We start from the raw sequence: 21793 nt of genomic DNA on the forward strand, positions 1-21793 counted from the left end.
AGGACGAATCACCCTAATATCATTGTGCAAAGTTTTTGAGCTTTTTTTTTTCTTTAGTTTTTTTAACACCAATTCACCCAATTCTTGATGTATTTTGAGGATAACAATTATTATTTATATTTTTTTGTTCAAAAGTTAAAAGCATAATGTAGAGCTAGCAAACTAGGGCCAAATCCAAAAGCCCACCATGCCAATCTAAGCCAATAATGATCCAAATCCAAAAAGATCCAAGCTTGAGACTAATTCGAGGCTAAGCTCATAACAATCCGATAACTAAGACAAACTATCTTCTTGTAAAGACTTTAAGTGACCTAATAGTTCTTACATGAGTTACTTGCTCCTCATAATCCCACTAAAAATGATTATGTTAAGATTACCAACTATAGTATCTTTTCCCCACAAAAACTCCTTTGTTATGCCGGTAATCAATAAGTCATTATTTTTTGTACCATTTACTTTAACATGTTTAGATTATTGATTGTCTTTCGCATACAAAACTCTTTTCTTATGCTATTTTCTCATAGATAATCAATGAGCCATGTCTCCTTATACCATTTGCTTAACATGCAAATCATTAACAATATAATAGTAATGAATAATGAATAATATGTGTATATTATTATGAAATAAAAATTTAGATAAAATTAAAACACCTCGGGCACTAAAGCTTCAATCACTTACTTTGGGTGGATGATAAGACCAAAATTAGTGAAAAAAGTGGCAAGGTTCAGTTGACAAAATTGATTCTAAAAGTTGAGAAAGTCTAGAAATAAATGCACCTCACCTCCCCTATGCATCGGAGTCTAGGCTAAATTGTTCCTATACACCTCAACGGACATGGATGGCGAGGTTAAATAATATTTAAAAAAAATACTTTCTCAGAATTACTTTTCCAAAAACTTTATTTTGGAAACAAAATCGTATTTAAGGAGTCAGATCAAACTTATTTACAAGTTAATTTAGTATTCGTATATGAAGAAATTAATACTATATTAATAATTAAATAGCATCCACGTATTTTGAAATATTTTATTTATTATTTAAAAAATAAAAATAAAAATAAAATGTTAATGATTAAATAGTAAGTACCTGACTTGTTTGAAAATATTGAATTTTTTTTTATTTTGAAAAACAAACTTGGTACTATCTATTTAAGAAATCAATCCAACAAAATAAAATAATGATAATAATATGAAAATATACATTAAACAATATGATTTAAATTTTTTTTTAAAAAGTACCCTCTCTCACCTTGTCTATTTGTTCTTTGTATGGAATATTTGGCTCAATGTATCAATATGGAATATTTGCCAAGGATGATCTTAGCTTATCTCATCTATTCTTTGTTGATGATTTAGTTTTATTTATTGAATCTTCTGCTATTAAGAGAGTGCTGAATGATTTTTGTGGCAGTTCTAAACATTGGATTAGTGCACTAAAGATGCACATTTTCTTCTCCAATAATGTGTCCCTTATCTCTAAAAGGATCTCTCAGTTGTGGTCTTAAAATTTTTCATGTTGATGATTTGGGAAAGTGTCTAAGGGTTCTTTTATTACACCAATATGTCACGAAGGATACATGTCAGCATCTTGTTCAAAGCATGAGACAGAAGTTGACATGTTGGAAGGCGAAAACTCTCTTTTTAGTAGACAAAATCACGTTTACCAGAGTAGTCTTGGCGGCGTTTCTAGTTACGTGATGCAATCTATAGTCCTTACTAAAGATATATGCCTTGAGATGAAGAAAATCATCTTTCATTTCATATAGGGATACACTGAGAAAAAAAAAAAAGAATTCATCTTGTGAAATGGGATGATCTTTGTAAACATCCCAATCAATGCGACCTTATTTTTGAACTATTGTATGACTAAAAAAAATCTATCAAGTGTATTGGAAGTTCAATTTTAGGTTGGATTTCTTAAACTAAGTTGCTCCGAGAAGTTAAATTAAGAGGTTTCCCATAATAGGCACGATAATGAATTAGTAAATGATTATGAATTAAAATTATTAAATTAGTGAGAATTTGTAAATAGGAGATTAAGGCCTATAGACTAAATTGTAAGGTTGGCAATATTAGTGAGGTTAATGTGAGAAAACTAGAAAATAGCAATTAGAAGAGGGGAGGTCTTTAACTAGTCAATAACCTAAGCTCCTCATAGAAAAAAAAATCACATTTTGAATTAGTTGTTAGAGAGAATGGTTGAGTACATTTTTGCAAGAGTAGTTTTCCAAATATTATTTCTAAAATTCTCTCAAGTTTGATTTTCTTTCAATCAACTTTTATTTGGTAAGTTCACTTTTCATTAAATCCTTTCATTACAAGATTTCATAAATAAGAATTTCAACATTTTTTGATTTCTTTGTTCAATATTTTCCAGCAAGGTGACATGTTTTCTAATCCTAATCTATGATTTCTAAACAATAAAAGATGATATTTGATTTTTCTCCATTTTTTCCCATTTTTTAGCAATTTTCAAAATAGTATGAGAAAGATTTGATTTAATGTTTTTATGATATTCTTGAGTTAGATTCTTTTTAGTTTTATGTTTAGAGTGGAATGGGAAGGCAGAAATAAAGGTTTGTTCTTAATTTTAATGGAGTTATATTGAGATTTCATTGTTGTGCTTAAGTTGTTCTAGAGAGAGTGTATGTAAGAACTAGTATTGTTGGTGGATTTTGAGTATTTAAGAATTTTTAATTTTAATTTTAAAAATTTTCAAGTTTGAATGGATTAGTTTAGCATTCTCTTGAGTTTTGAGTTAGAAGCAGTAAAATTCTCACTATATTAAATTGCATCTCATTGATAGTTATAAGTGATTTTAATTCTTGATTATGTTTTTTTAACTTTATTTCATTATTTCGATTGACTATTGTAGCAAAAAAAGTGATTGAATCCTCCAAGACTATGGAGAAGAAGAAGATAACTAAAATGTGATGATTTTAGCTTGTGTTAACTTGACTTAATTTTCTAATATAGATTCAATTAAGTAATTTAGCATCGTTTTATTGGTGATGAGTTTTTTATTACATGTGTTATTAATGCATAATCTATTCTATGTCATATACATGTTTATTGTGAGTTGAGATGGTTTTAGGAAAAAAAAACATGAGCTTGTTTTGTATTGGAATTGATGCAATAATTAAGTGACTAAAATTTAATGAGATATTATCATGATGACATCTTTGTTGCTCTGATAATATGTTTCATTGTTAAACATCCTATTAAACAATTTAGAAATAGTTCAGGTATAGTCTGCATGCTATAAGATTTGTTTTGTGATGAATGAAGATTTGGTGTTTGTGTGCGCTTACATTTGATACTTGTGTACATTTTTGAAGTGTTAGGGGAAGTCATGTTTTTACACAGATTAGTACATTTATGCCTCTTGGTGTTTGTGCGCATTTTGTGGAGTGTTTGGGGATTAATTCAAGTATTCATTCTTGATCCATAATTGGTTAAAGAGGCTTAATTTAATAATAATTATTATGACAATGATGTTTGTTAAATGAATTTGATGATTGCTATAATGTGTGGAAAAGAGAAATGTAATATCGAGATTTCGCGATATATGTTTTGAACATGTCAATTGTTTTGAATTGTGTACTTAGAATTATAAAAAGGGGTAATGATTGATGTTATAATGAACCTAGGAAATGTGTCTAATCACTGATTTATTATTGTGGTAGCATTCACTATTGCTTAATGATTTTATATTAGGAGATTGGTTATTAGTACCACTAAGTTTTATAATACTTAGGGTGCGTTTGGTTCGCTGTATTGGATTAGAGGTGTATTGGGATTAGAGGTGTATTGGATTAGAGGTGTAATAGCTAATTCACTGTTTGGTTGAATGTAATGGAATAGAGGCGTAATAGTAATCTTGTGTTTGGTTGAATGGAATAGAGGTGTAATAGCATAATGGAAAAAACTAAAATGACTAGAATACCCTTAGCATAAATTTGTTTTGGTAAATGATTATTGTTATTGTTATTTAAATTTTAATAATATTATTATTATCAATAATAAATAATTTAATCATATTTAAACATAATTATTATTAAATATATTTTAATTAAAATATATAATTTAATAAAATTCTTAATAATCAATATTCTTATATGAATTTACTCAAATCATAATATATGATACTATAAAATATAAATTAACATAATTATTATTAAATATATTATAATTAAAATATAAAATTTAATAAATTCTTAATAATTAATATTCTTATATGAATTTACTCAAATCATAATATATGATACTATAAAAGATAATTTGAAATAATTAATATTAAATATATTTTAATTAAAATATATGATTTAATAAAATTTAAAATAATTATAACTAATAAATTATCTTATATGAATTTGTATAATTTAAAATAATTATTATTACATATAATTTAATAATAATATATAATTTCATAAAATTCTTGATAATAAATTTTCTTATATGAATTTATACAATTTAAAATAATTAATATTAAATATAATTTAATAATGATATATAATTTCATAAAATTCTTAATAATAAAATGTTCTTATATGAATTTACTAAAATCAAAATATAACTTGAGAATTATAATCTGCATAAACACTCAATCCGAGTTCCAAACATACGTGCCAAGGAAGACGATTATTAAACGCGTCATTGTATTATTTTGGCTTGTTTCATGTTTAAGTTGATAAGAGAATTCTTGGACCGCCAAGATTTACATAAATTAAGTAAAATTTAGTTTCAACTGTATCGGTTCAAAACAAGTAAGATTTGCCAGTCCATGCTTTGCTGGCTTTTAAGTTTAAAACAGATGGCATATAACTGACAATTTTCATCGAGGAAAACAAGTAGTCTGTTCTACCCAAAATATCTCAAGAGTTTTAAACAAAAGGTAGTTAGTTAGATGTAAACACGCCTTTTCTGAAACCTACAAATGTCAATGGCTAGTTCTTAATTACAAGCAGATCATCCTCCTTGCATATGGGCACCTAGTTCACCAAACTGATCATCAGCTTCCACAGTATCCTCAGACAGGCGAACTGCATCCAGCTTCTGTTTCAAGATTTCTATAGCATTAAGAACCAACTGAGAAGCTTTGATCGCACCAGTGGATTCAACTGTAAAGATGAAACTGTCTTCTTTGGCATATATCTCCACAAGACCTGGCTTGCCCATAGCTTCAGCTTTCTTTAGCACCTCATCGTCATAGGTATACGCCTCTGGATCAACCACCACAACCTGTTTTCAAGATAAAAATAGAATTCATAGTTAGCAGCGCCAACAGCAGCAGCAGTGAAATAGCATAACCTCCAATTTTTGGCTCACAATATAGGGACTGAACGAATGCACTCAACATACATGAAACATATGATGCTCAAGCAAGTCAGAACAGCTATCTACACAAAATATGAGGCAAAAAAAAAAGCACTAATCAAACGAACTAATTCCGAAATGCTCCAACACTCACTGCAATAATAGTCAGTAACAACATTACGGTATCATTGGAGACTTCCTATAGAAACAAGGTTTTCAATACAGTAATGGCAGCAGTAGCAAGCAGGCCCCATTTAAATGAAAGCAGAAAGAAATGTAGTTTGACACCTCGTATCTTTAGCTTTGAGATAAACACAGGGTGGTATTAACAGCCCTAATACAAGGAGAAACACTCCAATCCAGAAACCTAAACTGAAGCTCAAGTTCCATCAATATCCTCATGATTCACAAAAGTAAAAGGCACATAAGAGGAACTTTTGTAAGAAACATATAAAGACAAAATGCTACTAAAACACATCCACATTTTAAGCTCAAGCAAACTAGAAACTCTAAAAGAAAAGACCTTGATGACGTGCAAAGCAATTCAATCCTCCTATTGGACAGACCATAGATGTAATTAATCAAAACCAGCAATTGCTTTAACAATCCAGAAGCTCTAGTGATAGCCAACACAACCCAAAGCTTAATCCCAAACAATTTCTTTGTTAGAATAGATGTAATGATGTAGAAAGTAAAGGCATAGCATACCTGTTGGGTATTTGGGTCAATGTCAAAGAATAAGATCATTGCTCTGCATTTTATGAAGTATTGATTAGACTTGGCAATTAATTATAACGGCACAGCCCTTATAGAACTCGGGAAGATTGTGAAACTTGTAAACCTCGTTAACAGCCTGAATTTGCTTAGTTATCTGCGAGTTAATTGCAACAAAGTAAATGCCATTTATTTGGAAATAAAAGAACAGTGGAATATAGAGGGAAAAGAAAAAGAACTGCAAGATGAACATCCCGATTTGTTCTACATAAGATAGCCATCCTACTGAGAGCAGATACGACTTAAATACTTAATTGTCAGGAAATGAGAATAGAACAAATACCCGACCAGTATGACAAACCAGTGCAAAATAAACATTATTTAGAAGTTTTTAAAATATAAACATCATTCAAATATGGGCATGAACTATGAAGTATGACTCTCCAAATATATACAAGTGCCGAATGCCATTTAACTATCCAAAGTATGACTAGATATTGGAAAAGGTTCAACTATCCAAAGGAATTACAATCATGTCAAATACTATGATATAGGCAACCACTCAATACAATTTTTAAACTCGAAAACTGCATTAACATACGAGAATCAAAATCAGATAGAACACGAAATAGAACTCAAATCTCATTGACCAAAACAACAAACAAACGGGTATATTTTAGTTTATGCAAAGTCAATCATCACTTATTAACTAATATCATTACAAAAGAATAAAATTACAATGCTTTTCAGCCAGCTATCCGAAAGAAACCACTAAATGTTTACCTCAGACATGTGAAGCATGGCCATTACCACCCAATTCCACAACAGCCGACTTCTCTTTCACCAAACCATCTTCTTCTTTAATCCCACTATCGAGATCATCATCGGAATCCAAAGTGAAATTCCCCCCATTACTATCCATTAGCTGTATTTCAGCCCCTAATGGCTTATACCGCAAACCATCCCCTGAAGCACCAACAACAACACTGTTTCTTTTGCCAATAAGCGATAACATCCCAACAACCAGAACCACAAGCAAAGCAAGATGGCAATTGAATTGCAATGTGGCAATAAACCTTGCTCTATGATAATCAGGGTGACTTCTGCATTTAATAGTATAATTCCCTCTACTTTTTTCATGTAAGCTACATCCATGAACCATCAAATTAGTGTAAAATGAAAATCCCATTTGCACAAACCATGTTCCGTGTAAAATCAACCCAATACCTCGTACCGATTTCGAGTAAATGGACCTGTTAGATCTCAATTCTAACATTGTTGAAACCACACAAATTGCTATGGGAACACATAAAGGATCAAAATATCTATTCTCAATCCCACTTGTATCCTTTCTTTGCAAGTAATACAACAAAAATTCTTCAACAAAAGCTAAAAGCAGAACTAATTCAAGAACAGGATCAGGCCAAAAGTATGAACCTTTCTTATTATTTAAAAGACCCAAAGCAGAGTAAAGCAAGAAGAGCAGAGCAAGTGAGAGCACTTGTAACTGGAGCACCGTCCCCACCCGATCTTTTGAACTGAAAGCATCAAAGATTGAAACCACAGAATTTAAGAAAATCGAAAGGGAAAAGATTGATACAAAGATGAAAGATGGTGAAGAAGAAAAAAGGGTTCTCTTTAGTTTTAGAAATAGAGGCAGATTTGATCTGGGTTGAAAGTGAAGAAGAAAATGGAGTTGGACTCGGGTTGAGGCAGAGGGTAAAACAGGGAGGGGAAACTGAAGAGGCATCTAATCTGGGCAAAAGAGAGGGATTAGAAATCGGTGGTTTTCATCGATTAGAAAAGTAATGTATTACACGCGTATTAGCAATACATTGAACCAAACGACGGAATAAAGAGGGATTAGTGGGGCTCACCGATTAGGGGTGTATTGGCATAGCCAATACACCCAACCAAACATGGTGTTAATGTGTGGATTGTTTGTTTGGTGCCTAAGTCTTAGAAGTGAATTCAAGTAGTGGTTAGTCAATTGCAACATTCGACCTCTCGAGTCTTAGCTATATCCATTGATGTTTTGTAATTCCTTTCTTTGAATTAGTTTTGGGCATGTCTCTAGGTCACTAGGGGAACTTTCATGTCTTGAGTACATTTCTTTACCGTTTTGATATATTTGCTATATTGAGTATGTTCGGTATTTTTCTGTATATCTTGGTATTTTCAATATATTTGATATATTGAGTATGTTGGGTATGTTTTTTTTGTATATCTTAATATTTTTTGATATATTTGATATATTGAGCATTTCTTTAGATTTTGAAAGTGAATTTATTTGATGAGTGCATGGTTTATAGTTTATATTTTTGCTTGACTAATGAACTTTTGATATATTTTGTTAATGATCGTGTACTTGCATGTTTTATACTTGATTTACTTGAGGGATTAATCACAAAATTTAACCTTTTTGTACAATAAATTATTTACTTTTATATTATACAACTGTAAAAAATAAATAAATGTTATACAATAAAAAAATATAAAAGTATAAATTGTTTCTCATTATTATTGAATAACACATAAAATAACAAATACAAATCAAAATATAAACACCAACAACATCTAAATTAGAGTTAATCGCACAAGACATCTTCAAATCATTATTCTTAAATTGATTCTTAAATTTCAAAATATTTTAATTACATTATCAAATTATTAATGTTATATCAATTAGATCCTTAATTTTGTTATTAAAACTGTTAATTTAATCATTACATGATACTTCAAATCTTACGTAACTAAATTTAAAATGATAACTTTAAAGAAAATATAACATTTTCGCATAATTTTCAAAAGTAAAATTTAAAAATAAAGTATAACTGGAAAAAAGAAAAAGAGAAAGGGTGAACGACAAAGTTTCTATTAAAGTTTTAAAAACCTCATAACTAAATTTTCAAAAACATCTATTTTTACAATATTCATTTTCTTTAAAATTTTCATTTTAAATTATATCATATAAGATCAGACTTGTCATTTAACGGTTAAATTAACAATGTTAGTAATGTAAGGGTCTAATTGATATAACATTGATAGTTTAGGGATGTAATTAGAGTGATTTAAAGTTTAAGGATCAATTTAGAATGAGCTCATAGTTTGGGGATGTTTGTTACAATTAACTCTCTAAATTACACAAATTTAAGTTCTATTTTTTTTTGTTAAATTAAAATGTTTTATTATGCAAATAAAATTAGGTTTTCAAAAATTTAACGACCCACTGTGCAGTCTCTTTACACAGCCCGCCGTCAAACAAGCCTCTCAGCAGCCCTTTCTTTCTCTTCTTCTCCTTCTCCCCTTCTCCGGTCCCTGAGCAGGCCAGCCTGTAATTCAAATAAGGTAACTTTAAACTTAACTTGAAGATTGGTTTCTACTTGAGACATTAGATTTTGAGTTATCTGCTTCACTCTGCTAGATTTGATTCTCTGTTTTCGCTCCTACTGCATGTTGCTTTGTTTCATCTATACGCTCTCTGATTACTCTGTCTCATCAAGTATAAACTATTGGTTCAACAATTGTGATAGCTAATTTGTAATGACATTCTTTTGCTGATCTTGAAGATGTATACATCAATGAAGAAGATCCACAAGGATAAGGATGTTGAACCAACTGAATTTGAGGAGTCGGTTGCCCAGGTTTTAAAACGCTCTTTTGTTTGTTTGTTTGTTGCACTTGGAAAGTTGATAGAAATTCTGGGTATGATTTCATTATGCTTCTTTGTAACAGGCATTCTTCGATTTGGAGAATACCAACCAGGACCTGAAAAGTGACCTCAAAGATCTCTACATTAATTCAGCAGTGTAAGAAAATGATTCACTGGGATTCTTAATAATGTCACATATGTATTTTTCCATTATATGATTGATACAAATCTGTTCACTTGCAGCCAAATTGATGTTTCCGGGAGCCGGAAAGCTGTTGTTATCCATGTTCCCTACAGATTAAGGAAAGCTTTTCGCAAGGTTCATGTTAAGCTTGTGAGGGAACTTGAAAAGAAGTTCAGTGGCAAGGTATGATAAAGACTAATAAGAGATTCCTTCCTCCTTTCTACATTGAGGGATCGAGGTTTTGTTCCAAGTTCAATAACAATTTAGCTCAATGGTTTTACTGTGTTACATAAATTTCAGTTTGTACTTGTGGTGGTGATTTATTGATTATCAAGTGGTTTGATTGATAAGTACATGCTCTTGGTGTTAAGCTTTAATGTAGTTTATCCATATATGATAGGATGTGATTCTCATTGCCACTCGGAGGATACTGAGGCCTCCAAAGAAAGGTTCTGCTGTTCAGAGGCCGCGTAGCCGCACATTGACCGCTGTACATGAGGCAATGCTAGAAGATATCGTCTTACCTGCCGAGATTGTTGGAAAGCGCACTAGATATAGAATCGATGGATCAAAGATAATGAAGGTAGAACCTCCAATGTCATACTACTTAGTAATACTAGAATTAGGTTTCTAAGTGTTGATGAAAAAGCAATGTGATGTTGAAAAACTAAACGTATATTAGGAGGCTTGTTATGATTGTAGTCATCTTTCCTAGTTCATACATCAATTGCTTTTTTCAAAGGGCATTTTTCATACAATCTTTGCCTTTTTGGCAGGTCTTTTTGGACCCAAAAGAAAGGAACAACACTGAGTATAAGCTCGAGACGTTTTCTGCGGTTTACCGGAAGCTTGCCGGAAAGGATGTTGTGTTTGAGTTCCCAGTTACAGAGGCATAGATAAGTATTTTGTGTGCGTGTGTGTGTGTGTATTTTAAGTGTTTTAACACCTTTCTGTCCTGGAAACTGCTTTTTATGGAGGTATTTAAAATTTTGACATTTAGGAGTTGTTAAGGAAGCAGAGAAATGATGGATGGATTTGTTTTGATTATGTGGTATTGCTTTTGATGGTGTAAGATGAGTTTTAGAAAGGTTTTGTTAATTTGGTTCTCATCAGCTTTGTTATTGAAGCAAAGGGACAAGATACATGGAAATGGAATATACTAGAAACTATGAATCGAAAACGATTAGATTAGGTAAACAAGATTAGTCTGAGTTGAGCTTGACTTAAAATTCAGAGCTCGATACTCGGGTTGAGCTCAATCGAATATCTATTTTTAAGCTCAAGCTTGAATCAAGTTCAATGGAATTAAGTTCGATTACTAATTTTTGTACTCAAGCTCTAATTTGATATTGAGTTGAGTTCCATATTTAAGTTTAGGGTTAATGATATATTAAGAGTAATAATATAAAAAATATAAAAAGTTAGATAAGATTATAAGCTGTTCAAATTGAATATTATTAAGTTCAAATTTAACTCAATTGATAGCTTTAGCTTGAATTTAGCTTGATTATTATCAAATCGAGTTGAATTTATTTTGAGACAACTGCTTGCAAGTATCATTGTATTGAGCAGTCGTAGGTATTTTACGTGAAACCGACTTCATACCTTCAAATTACGTTTATTTAAGGTAATTTTGATTCGAATGAATCTGATAATAGTCTAAATTATTATCTAATAATTAGAAGATTTTTGTCAAATTAAATTATTTATACTATATTTTAAATGATTTCATCCGTCACTCTTCTAAAAAATATTAACACACCATACATTTCTAAGGTAACTATAATGTAAATGTTTTTCTTATATATTTTAATATAAAATCAATAAAATTTTAAAAACTCACTGAGGTTTTAATCTAATACCATAGTATCTCAATTTTTGGCTTATCATTTTAATCAAGGATTTTTATGTAACCATTTAATAAATATATTTTTAGCATATTTTTTTCATCTACATAGTGAGTTGGTCATAATCGAGTAAATATTAATAGAACTATTTTTAATTTTTTAATATGAAATGAATAGTGATTTAGGCTTTCGAGTTAGATTGAGTTAGATTGGTTGAGTTGATTTAAAAATAGGTTTAGATAAAGAATAAAAAATGTTGGATCCTGATCGAGCTCATTCTATTAATAGGTCATTGTTAACTTTATTAACTTTGAACTTATTCCTATTTTGACATAACAAAGCCTTTTTTTTTTGTATAAACACAATATTAAGAGTAAAGATGTTATCTAAATACCCGACTAAATCTCTCACTATCACTCCATTCAAATAACTTGAATTTATATGTTTCTATCATTGCTTTTTAATTTTTTCCTTTTTAATAAAAGTGAACTTTAACTTTTTGGTTTTTCAAATGTAACATAAATGTTTAGAATGATTTTGAGTTTTATCATTCCTAGAACACTAGAGGATTGATCCCTCATTCACAACAGTAAAGAAAATATGACCTTTAGACACTAGAGGATTTATTCCCTTATGACTGGGCAGCTTCCAGAACTCCACTTTTGTAGGTTGAATGACTCTTCTCACCTTCAAACCATTGTAATAGTCTTAAAACTCTTTCAAGCTATACATACAAGTTTCCAACACTTCAACAAGGATGGAACATTGTTGAACATCAAGAGATTAAGACGTCATTTGATCAATAGAGCAACATCAAATCTTAATTTTTCATCTCTCTTAAGTCTTTCTAAACTTATTTGTGTTGCTACCTTAAATTGCTTATTTGCTTAAAATGAAAATTGTAATGTAAGTGCTTGACTAAAATGGCCGCTACGACTTAACATTGCAAAAACTGTGCAAACAAAATAAAGAACACCAAAGGTTTGTTTACACAGTTTGGTTTCCCTATGTCTACAGAGCCTAACCCAGTGAGTAATTCCGTTATATTTAATCCACAATACAACAAGTGATTCACACTCTATCGCTCCCCAAGAATAGATATCTCACATTTGTACCTAACGACTAGAACACTCACGTCCAAATCCTCGTCCTAAGAACTTTGGCAGTAAACATTCAATAAGGTTTTACAATTCAGTTTGCACTATTTCACAAAACAGTTCCATAATGAATAGATTAGAATGCACTCAATAAGATCTCATACAAAACCTAGACAAGCCTCAAAACATATATCAATTTCGGCTTGCTAACATAGAATTTTAGTGAATACAAAAGTAACTCATTGAAAATAGCTATTACATTATTAACAACCAAACACAATCAATTGAAGATATGATTTCCAAAACATCACACAATCTTGATCGATCCTTCACATTGCAAGGATTGATTTGATTTACTCAAATCCAATCTAATATTCAAACTCCAAGGATTGGTTTTCATAGATGAACCAAAATATCTTCAATATATCATCACATAACTGAGTCCAAAAATTTTCTTCATCAAATCACCAACTCAAATATGACAAGTATTTAAACTACCTTAGTAATAGCTTGTAGTGTGCACTATTGAGTGCCACTCAACAACAATCAGCTTATCTTGCCTCAACACTTTGTTTTTGTAATCTAAATAAAACTAGGGGAAAATAAAAGCAATTTGTTGGTTATTGTCATATTTGCTTTGTTAAGCCCAATTTTTGCCCGGACCTAATCAAACCAGCCCAAATTAAACACTCCACTAAACCGACCACTAACTCCATCACCTTACTAAACCATCCACTACCTCCATCACCCCCACACCCTACTAAACCATCCACTACCTCCATCACCCCCACTAACTCCATCACCCTACTTGTTATAAGTTGTAAAATTTGGCTATAAAAGCCATGGAAAAACTATCGTAAGGGGGAAATTTTTTAGAGAATACACATACGAAATCAAAGAGAATACAAATCAGATTTTTAAGGTAACTTTTTATATTATTCAATTTTGTTTCCTTTGGCGTTCATATTTTTTCTTTACACAAACGAAAGAAGGAAAAAGAGAGGGAGTTTACCTCTGATTTTATTTCTTTTCTGATTTGACCCTAAAGTTTTCATTTTTAATTCAATTTAACCCCTTTTTTATTTTTATTATTTTACTGTTAAATTAATTAATTTGAGCTTTATTCTCATTATTTTTATATTTGTTTTTTTATTTTCTATTAATTTAATTAATTTGAGTTATGTTTCATATTATTATATTATTTATTTATTATTATATATTTATTATGTAAATATATATTTTTAAGCGAAGTTAATTATTTTAAATATAAATTTCTATTATACATAGACTTATTATATAAATTTTTTATACCATTGTTTATTATCGGTTACCATTTTTATATCAAATTATTATTATTTACTATTTCTCACTATTACTAATTTAACATTGTTATTCCAATTTTTTTTACTATTATCCCCCATTTTTAATATTATCATCAACATATTTTTTGTTATTATCATCATGTTTTTAATATTATTATTAATACTATTAGCAAAATGTTTATTACATTATTGTATTTATTATTATTGCTGTTTTATTAGTTATTTCTATTAATTACTATTATTATTATTTTTTATTATTTATATATGGTTAGCATTATTCTCATATTATTATTTTCATGTTGTCATTATCATCATTTTTAAAAAAATCTATGTCCTTAATTCATTTATCCATTGATCTTCTCTCAAAATTTTTCAAAATAAAGGCAATGTTCGGTATTTAAAGAATTCAAAGAATCGTGCCCTAACGTACTGGGTTTCCCTTTCTTTGTTTGTCTTGAATATTCGAATATCCTCTTACCAGTTCACTCTAAAAAATTTTCAAAATAAAGGTAATGTTCGGTATTTAAAGAATTCGAAAAATCGTGCCCTAACGTACTGGGTTTCGCTTTCTTTGTTTGTTTTGAATATTCGAATATCCTCTTAAAGCTAAAACGCACGTTTTAACTGCAAGCTCACAATTGAGGGTAAAAAATGTTGTGTCCTAACGTACTAGATGTAATATTTTACCTTGAGGTGAGATGGTCTTTAATACACATTTGACTTACCTAAATGTTTTAAAAGCCAATAAAAGGAGGATCGTGTTTTGAACTCTGTCCAAATCTTTAATTTTCAACATTAAGACACTAAATAATCAATCAAGTACCAATTTTGGGCGTGTCGATGGTGCTAATCCTTCCTCGTACGTAACTGACTCCCGAACCGGTTTTCTATTTTCGCAGACCAAAATCGTCGTTTTGAAAAATTTATTTATTTATTAAAAACGACCGTGTTTTGAGGTGATCCAATCACATCCTATTAAAAATGATTGGTGGCGACTCCCAACTTTTCATTTTCAAAAGTCAATTTCCCGTTTTCAAAAAAATGGTTTCGACAGCTTGGCGACTCCACTAGGGACCAATAAGAGAGTCGAGCTGTAAATTGATTTTTTTCTGTCTTCTTGTCAAAAGTTAGAAATTCAGTTTTTTTAAAAATACACGATCCTCGCTTTGTATTTTCTGTGTTCTTGTTGAGTTTGTTGTTTCGTTGAATTTCTTTATATACTCTCGCATCATATCGCATGACCGTTGTGGTCACACCTTTTAAGTGGGAGTGAGAAACTATGCTTTCGTGAGGTTTTCCCCTCCGCATGGGCTAGGGGATCGCTTTCGGAATACATCCGTACTTATGTCTTCGTGAGGTTTTCACCTCCGCATGGGCATAGGGAAATGTATTCCCCTGAACCGAACTTGATCCATATGAACCTATAATGGGTGAGGATCGAGGAATCTGCTGGTTCAGGTGCCTTTACTCTATAACTAAACCACATATAGTAAGCTGTAGGAACCCGCCTTAGGTAGAATTACACCTAGCCCTAGTGGTTTCCCGAATAGGCGTTTGATAATTTCTTGATTGCTTTGATTTCTATTCTTATGCATAATTCTAACTTGTGTTTTTCCTTCTTTCTTTAATAGTGATTGCATAACATTTTCATCATAAAAGGAGGTGTCGATATACGGTTCGGTTACTAATAGAAAGTTTTACCATGAAGAACGAATTCCTTGATAAAGTGAAAGACAACGTGTTTGTCTAAAGATGGTTGGAAAATGCAAGTTAGAGAAAGGTGACAGTTTGATAAAGGAGTACACGTAGGAGTTATGGGACTTTACCCGTATTAGTGTGGTTCAGAATGATCTTCAGGAGTTGAAAGAATTATAGAGTTACTAGAATGAGGAGATGAAGCAGCTACTCTACTGTAATTATGGTGATATTCCTTATCTCCTCGATGTTAAGGTAGATAGGTATTTGTTCTGCGCCATGGCTCAATTTTGGAATTCCACCTACAGTTGTTTTACTTTCGGAAAGGTGGATTTAGCACCTACTGTCGAGGAATATACAGCCTTGCTTCGTTGTCCGAGGTTTCAAGTTGATAAGATTTATTCTAGAGCTGTTAATACCCCAACCTTTGTAAAGAGGTTGATGAACATCACTGGGATGAGTGAGCAGTGGGTTGCAACTCGAGCCCAGCAGAAAGGCAATAGAAAGTGCATCTCTTGGGAAAATTAGAGAGATCTGATCCTGACCCACCCTGATATGAAGAAAAGAGTTAATGTCTTCGCCTTAAGCGTTTATGGTTTGGTTATTTTCCCTAAGGCTTTAAGGTATATAGATGAAGCAGTCACCGATCTATTTGACCGACTTGGTAAAGGAGTCACTCCTGTTCCTGCAATCTTGGCTGAGACTTTCAGATCTTTGAGTGCATGTCGGAGGGCAGGTGAAGGCAGATTTATTGGGTGTGCACAAATCTTGTTAGTATGGTTTCATAGCCACTTTTGGAAGGTAGAAAATGCCTCTTACCGACATTTTCTCAGAGATTACTCACCTTTGAAGGAGATAGTGACCATATCAAGAAGAGATGACATAACATAGGAAAAATGAATGACGATACTTCAAAATCTCCAAGAGGAAGATATCGAATGGAAAGCCCCTTGGATGGTTTCCGATGAGATTTTCTACCGATGTGGGAGTTATGATTGGATCCTTTTGTTGGGGATTTGGGGTGCCATTGGATACGCCCCTCTACTTGTATTGAGACAATATAGATCGAGATAATTTATACCGATGATGCATGGGTTAGCTCAGAGTGGGTTTTCGTATGGGGAGAAAGACTCCAAGAAAAAGAGCCGCGAGATTTATAATGCCTGGAACCAAACCTGCCGGATAAAGAGAGTTGCTGTAAATCTAATGGTGACTCCTGAATATAATAAATGGTGGAGTAGAAGGGTTAACGATAATATCCCGAGGCCAAATTTAGAAGAAGCTCGACCAATAGAGAAATATCTGCGAGTGGTCCCCTCCGAATTAGAAATCATAAAGTAAGACTTCGAAAAGAAAACCTCAGAGTTAGAAAGGAAAATAGAGTAGTTGGAGGAGGAAAAAGTGTACTTAAAGCTGGATGTTGATGTTCAAAAATCCGAGGCTGAGAATTTAAAGAAGAGAAAAAGAGAGGTTGAGGAGGACCTGGATAGTCTGAAGACTGATTACAAGCAGCTATATAAGTTAATGAGAAATGCTGGCTTGGGTAAAACGTCTGAACAATAGAGGCAAAAAATCCAAGAGGAAAAGGCTAGGGCTGATTGGTGGGAGAAAAAGTTTTATGATGCTCAAGCTCGAGAAGTCACTTGTAAAAAGAGTTTGGATGATAGCCAGAATGAAAAACAGATGTTAAGAGCTCGGGTGACAGAGTTAGAAATGACACTACAACAACATCGGAGTCGTAACTCAGTGATTGAATTAAGGGCTAGCCTAAGTAAGATCGAGAATTTGAAGGAGAAAGTAGAAGAACTTGAGACTACACTTCAGAACTGTGAGAATCAAATTGATTTATTGGAAGCAAATAATGAGCAACTAGGGGAGCAGCTTCATCGATCTCAAGATCAGGTCTGAGATAGAGATTACCTCATGGGCAAAGCTATAGCTCAGATACGAGAGGTGGCTGATCAGTTGCAGACTTTGGCGGTCCAAGCAGATGTGCTAGGAGTTAAATATAAGTTAGAGTCAGATCGGAGGCGAGAGTTAGCCTACCTTCTTAGGAAAGTAAAAGCTTTGGGTGCTAGGGCAAGACCGTATATGTAATTCATTTTATATAAAAGATTTTGTTTTTCAGTGAAGTTTTCTAAATGAAATTGAATTCGAATCGACGTCTCCTTTTTGCATTCATGTCATGCATTTGCATTGCATAGCATCATAAAAATTAAGTTTCACAAAAGAACCCTATTAATTAGTGATAATTTATCTAGTTACCCTGGAACATCGTTACTATACACGGAGGAAAACAAGGGATATGGATCAGAGGTTAGAGAAATTAGAACAAATACAAAAGGAGATGCAGGAGCAACTGCAAGCTCAGATGCAAGAACAGCTGGCTAGGATCTAGCAGGAGATGAGGGATCAAATGCTGGAGTCCTAGAAAAACATGCTAGACAACATGATGAGCCACCAGACACAGCTGCTGAAGGGAGGGTTTGACAAAGGAAAGGGCCCTATGGGTGATACTGGGAATGACAATGATAACTCTGCTTGTCCTATAAGCTTTGCCCCAGTAAACATTCAAACACAGCCACCAAGGGTGTCTGTTAATGTTAAACCTCTGTATCAAGCCGGTACTTCGGCACCGGTAAACTTCCCAACGGGCTCATGCTCTAACCCTGGAGACAATATGGCAAATCCCACGATCCCTGATTTCAATGAGGTTGAAGGGGAAAAAGTAAAGGCGGAGCTCCCAAAGTAGTTTGAGGATCAGTGCAAATGGATAGAGGAGAAGTTCAAGGAGCTAGAAAGTGCTGATCATTATTGCGGAGTTGACGCAAAGGAACTCAGTTTGGTCCCGGACTTAGTACTTCCTCCGAAGTTCAAGATGCCAGAATTTGAAAGATATAATGGAACCAGCTGCCTTGAGGCTCACATTACAATGTTCTGTCGGAGAATCACGGAATATGTCAACAATGACCAATTGTTGATTCACTGTTTTCAGGATAATTTAACTGGGGCCGCAGCCAAATGGTACAATTAGTTGAGCCGGGCTCAGGTCAAATCATGAAAGGATTTGGTGCATGCATTCATGAAACAGTATGGCCATGTGACCGATATAGCGCCTGATAGGATGACATTACAGAACATGGAGAAAAGGTCAGGTGAAAGCTTCAGGAAATACGCCCAGAGGTGGAGGGAAGTCGCTACGCAAGTCCAACCACCACTGTTGGAAAAAGAAACGACTATGCTGTTTATTAATACCTTGAAGGCACCTTTCATTAATCATATGTTGGGGAGCGCGACTAAGAGTTTCGCAGACATAGTGATGTCTGGTGAAAAGATAGAAAATGCAATAAGGTGCGGGAAGATAAAAACGGGGGAAAGCACGAGAAGGTCAGCCCTAAAGAAAAAGGAAAGCGAGGTAAGCAATGTAAGCTCAGGCTATTCAAAACCTGTCACCGTTAATCAATCAAGAACGGTAGTCACAGGCCAACAAGTTGCACCAAGGTAGGAGTCCAGCACAAAAAGAAATACGGAGATGATACAGTTTACCCCTATCCCAATAACATATAAGGAGCTATACAAAATATTATTTGATGCACATGTTGTAGCACCGTTCTACTCAAAACCCGTGCAACCTCCATGCCCTAAGTGGTACAATGAAAACGCCCAATGCGAATACCACGCGGGAATCACGGGGAAGTCGATAGAAAATTGTATCCATTTTAAGAAGTTAGTCGAAAGGCTCGTTGAAATGGGTATTGTGAAGTTCGACAACAGGTCTGGCGTAGAAAATCTGTTACCCAACCATGCTGATGAGGGGGTAAATGCAATAATTATGATGCGGAGAAAAAATTTTGATAGGCATTCACCTTTACATACTTGGGAGTGTTTTAAACGATGGGACGGTGGAAGAGATCCCTGTATTTTTTAGGGCTAATCTAGAGTCATATTCAAAACACACTTGTTGCTTTAAGCATAGAGGCAATAAGAATCCTTTTATGAAATAGGCTTATGTCTAGCATCTTTATTTCAATGAAATACATTCTTTTGTTTCTTATTTCAAACATCTGTTCTTTACCATTTCATTCATGATTATACCACACGAGTAAATATTCTTGGTTTCTCTTGTTCTTCAAATTTTCTTTCATCCTTATAACAGGTCTCCAGATATCAATGATATGATTGACACTATTGCTAACTTAGAATCTCCTTTTGAGTGAGATATGTGTTTAGTGGGACCTCAAGACTTTGAAGATGACTAAGATTGTAGCTTATCTCCTGATCTGTTGATGACGGTAAACAAGATGAGAAGCAAACCTCATGTTGCAAAGAATCAGTTAAACCCATAATCTTCTTCTATATGGGGCATGTGTGCCGTCAGTCTGATTTCGCCAAAAGCCTCTGACGAGTATCGATTTTTTTTGTGGTCGTCGATTATGTTGCCAAGTGGATAGAAGCTGCCTCATATGTCAATGATGCGAGGTCAATAGCCAGCATTTTCTATGTTAGTATGGAGTACCGAAAGGGACCATATCTGACGATGTACTAAATTTAAATAGCAGTACGATATCTGAAGCATCCGGGCTGTTCAATATTAAATACCATATCGCCCGAAAATGAACGGTGCAAAAAAAAAGAGATCATTGGAGCCTCTATCAGAACCTCTACTGGGGCAACATTTTTCGTTGATTTATGGAATGAATGAAATTTTGGCAAGGTCTCTTCTCCACGAGTTTCGTCAGAGTTAAGTAAATCCGATTCTGATGATCAAGTGAACCTGATTGAAAAAGGAGGTCAAAAATTATCCGTTACGGTCAAATGATACGAAGTGATGTCGGAAAGATCATTCTAGAAAATTTCATCAACAAAACTTAGTTTTGAGAAGGATCTTTCCCATACAAAAGGATCTCAGTGAAAATGGATGTTAAATTGGGAATGACCTTATCCCTGGTGGGGGCATTGATGTTGATTAAGATAAATGGCAAGAACTTGCTTAACCCTGTGAACTTGGATTTAATCGAAGAATACTTCACTTTCAAAAAAAATAGAAGAGAAAAAGGACAAAGAAAAAAGGAAAAGGAAAAAGAAGAGAAAAATAAAAAAAGAGAAAGAAAAGAAAAGCAAAGGAAAGGCCAATGCGAAAACCCGTAAAGGGCGCTTTGAGACCAAAGGGGATTTGAGTTGAAAACCCGAAAATGGCGGCTCAAATTTGGATCAAAAGTGGGGCATACAGTAGTCTTACTATGCCTGAGTTAACAATGAGGAAGTATGCTACATCTTGAGGCATTGACAAAGTACTTCGGATCATCTAAACACATGTTGAGCTCAAATGGTCATCAAGAAGTTTGCACAGAGAAGCTCAAGCTGCGATATCTGGGGCACTTAATTTTTTATCTTACCCATGTTTACTATCCTTGGCTGCCTTATTCTTTTCGAGATACGCCCCAATCATTTTTATTTTATTACCTTGGATATCTCCGATTACTTTAATTGTTGCGAGCTATGCTCTTAATTAATTTCATTCTTATCCCTTGCCATGATCTCTTTCAAGCATTTCGGATTGAAATATAGATTAAAATATTTCCACAAAGGAGATTCTGCTTATGACTCTAGAAGTTTCTAAATAATACGGGAACCTGAAACAGGACTGTTGTTTAGAATTTACCGAGCCTAAGGGTTGGAATTGTCTGAGGGACTACCCCTTAAAATTTTCTGTCAAATATATCAGAGACAAATATTGCATCGAAGGTACAATCTTGACGAATAGCAAGCAATGTCAACCCAAGCTTTAAAAGGGGATCATTCTCAAGAGAAAGATGGTATTTTGCATCCATGCAAATATCAAGCATATACATCTAGTCATGACACCCAAGGAATGGTGTAGCAGACCAAATTAATGGAAGAAGAGTCAAATCCTGTACCCTTAAAATTGCGGGGGGAATGAATTGAAGAGGAATCAGATTATAT

The 21793-nt window shown here is 33.2% G+C and overlaps 3 protein-coding genes across 3 annotated transcripts; 1 reads left to right on the forward strand and 2 right to left on the reverse strand.

The window, feature by feature from the left end:
• Positions 1–4718: 4718 nt before the first annotated feature.
• LOC121232084 (DNA-directed RNA polymerases II, IV and V subunit 3-like) lies at positions 4719–6176 on the reverse strand. The gene is made up of 3 exons (XM_041117508.1): positions 6160–6176; positions 6027–6069; positions 4719–5243 (listed from the first exon to the last, which is right to left on the reverse strand). Exons 2-3 carry the CDS (start codon positions 6063–6065, stop codon positions 4971–4973), a joined length of 312 nt encoding a protein of 103 aa, XP_040973442.1. The 5' UTR covers positions 6066–6069; positions 6160–6176; the 3' UTR covers positions 4719–4970.
• Positions 6177–6450: 274 nt separating this feature from the next.
• LOC107941251 (uncharacterized) lies at positions 6451–7786 on the reverse strand. Its single transcript, XM_041117506.1, has 2 exons — positions 7470–7786; positions 6451–6998 (listed from the first exon to the last, which is right to left on the reverse strand). The coding sequence occupies exons 1-2, from the start codon at positions 7780–7782 to the stop codon at positions 6817–6819; spliced, it is 495 nt and encodes a 164-aa protein (XP_040973440.1). The 5' UTR covers positions 7783–7786; the 3' UTR covers positions 6451–6816.
• Positions 7787–9215: 1429 nt separating this feature from the next.
• LOC107941250 (40S ribosomal protein S7) lies at positions 9216–10966 on the forward strand. The gene is made up of 6 exons (XM_016874807.2): positions 9216–9380; positions 9602–9676; positions 9768–9841; positions 9928–10051; positions 10269–10451; positions 10645–10966. Exons 2-6 carry the CDS (start codon positions 9602–9604, stop codon positions 10762–10764), a joined length of 576 nt encoding a protein of 191 aa, XP_016730296.1. The 5' UTR covers positions 9216–9380; the 3' UTR covers positions 10765–10966.
• Positions 10967–21793: the final 10827 nt, after the last annotated feature.

Source organism: Gossypium hirsutum, chromosome A07 (assembly GCF_007990345.1).
Source record: "Gossypium hirsutum isolate 1008001.06 chromosome A07, Gossypium_hirsutum_v2.1, whole genome shotgun sequence".
Taxonomy (NCBI): domain Eukaryota; kingdom Viridiplantae; phylum Streptophyta; class Magnoliopsida; order Malvales; family Malvaceae; genus Gossypium; species Gossypium hirsutum.

Excerpts from the sequence above, each read along its gene's own strand:
- LOC107941250 (XM_016874807.2), top strand. The coding sequence starts at position 9,602 with ATGTATACATCAATGAAGAAGATCCACAAGGATAAGGATGTTGAACCA. Across the intron at positions 10,052-10,268 it reads AAAAGAAGTTCAGTGGCAAG|GATGTGATTCTCATTGCCAC; the intron begins GTATGATAAAGA and ends CATATATGATAG. Across the intron at positions 10,452-10,644 it reads ATGGATCAAAGATAATGAAG|GTCTTTTTGGACCCAAAAGA; the intron begins GTAGAACCTCCA and ends CCTTTTTGGCAG.
- LOC121232084 (XM_041117508.1), bottom strand. The coding sequence starts at position 6,065 with ATGATCTTATTCTTTGACATTGACCCAAATACCCAACAG. Across the intron at positions 5,244-6,026 it reads TTGACCCAAATACCCAACAG|GTTGTGGTGGTTGATCCAGA; the intron begins GTATGCTATGCC and ends TCTTGAAAACAG.
- LOC107941251 (XM_041117506.1), bottom strand. The coding sequence starts at position 7,782 with ATGCCTCTTCAGTTTCCCCTCCCTGTTTTACCCTCTGCCTCAACCCGA. Across the intron at positions 6,999-7,469 it reads TCTTTTAAATAATAAGAAAG|GGGATGGTTTGCGGTATAAG; the intron begins GTTCATACTTTT and ends TTGGTGCTTCAG.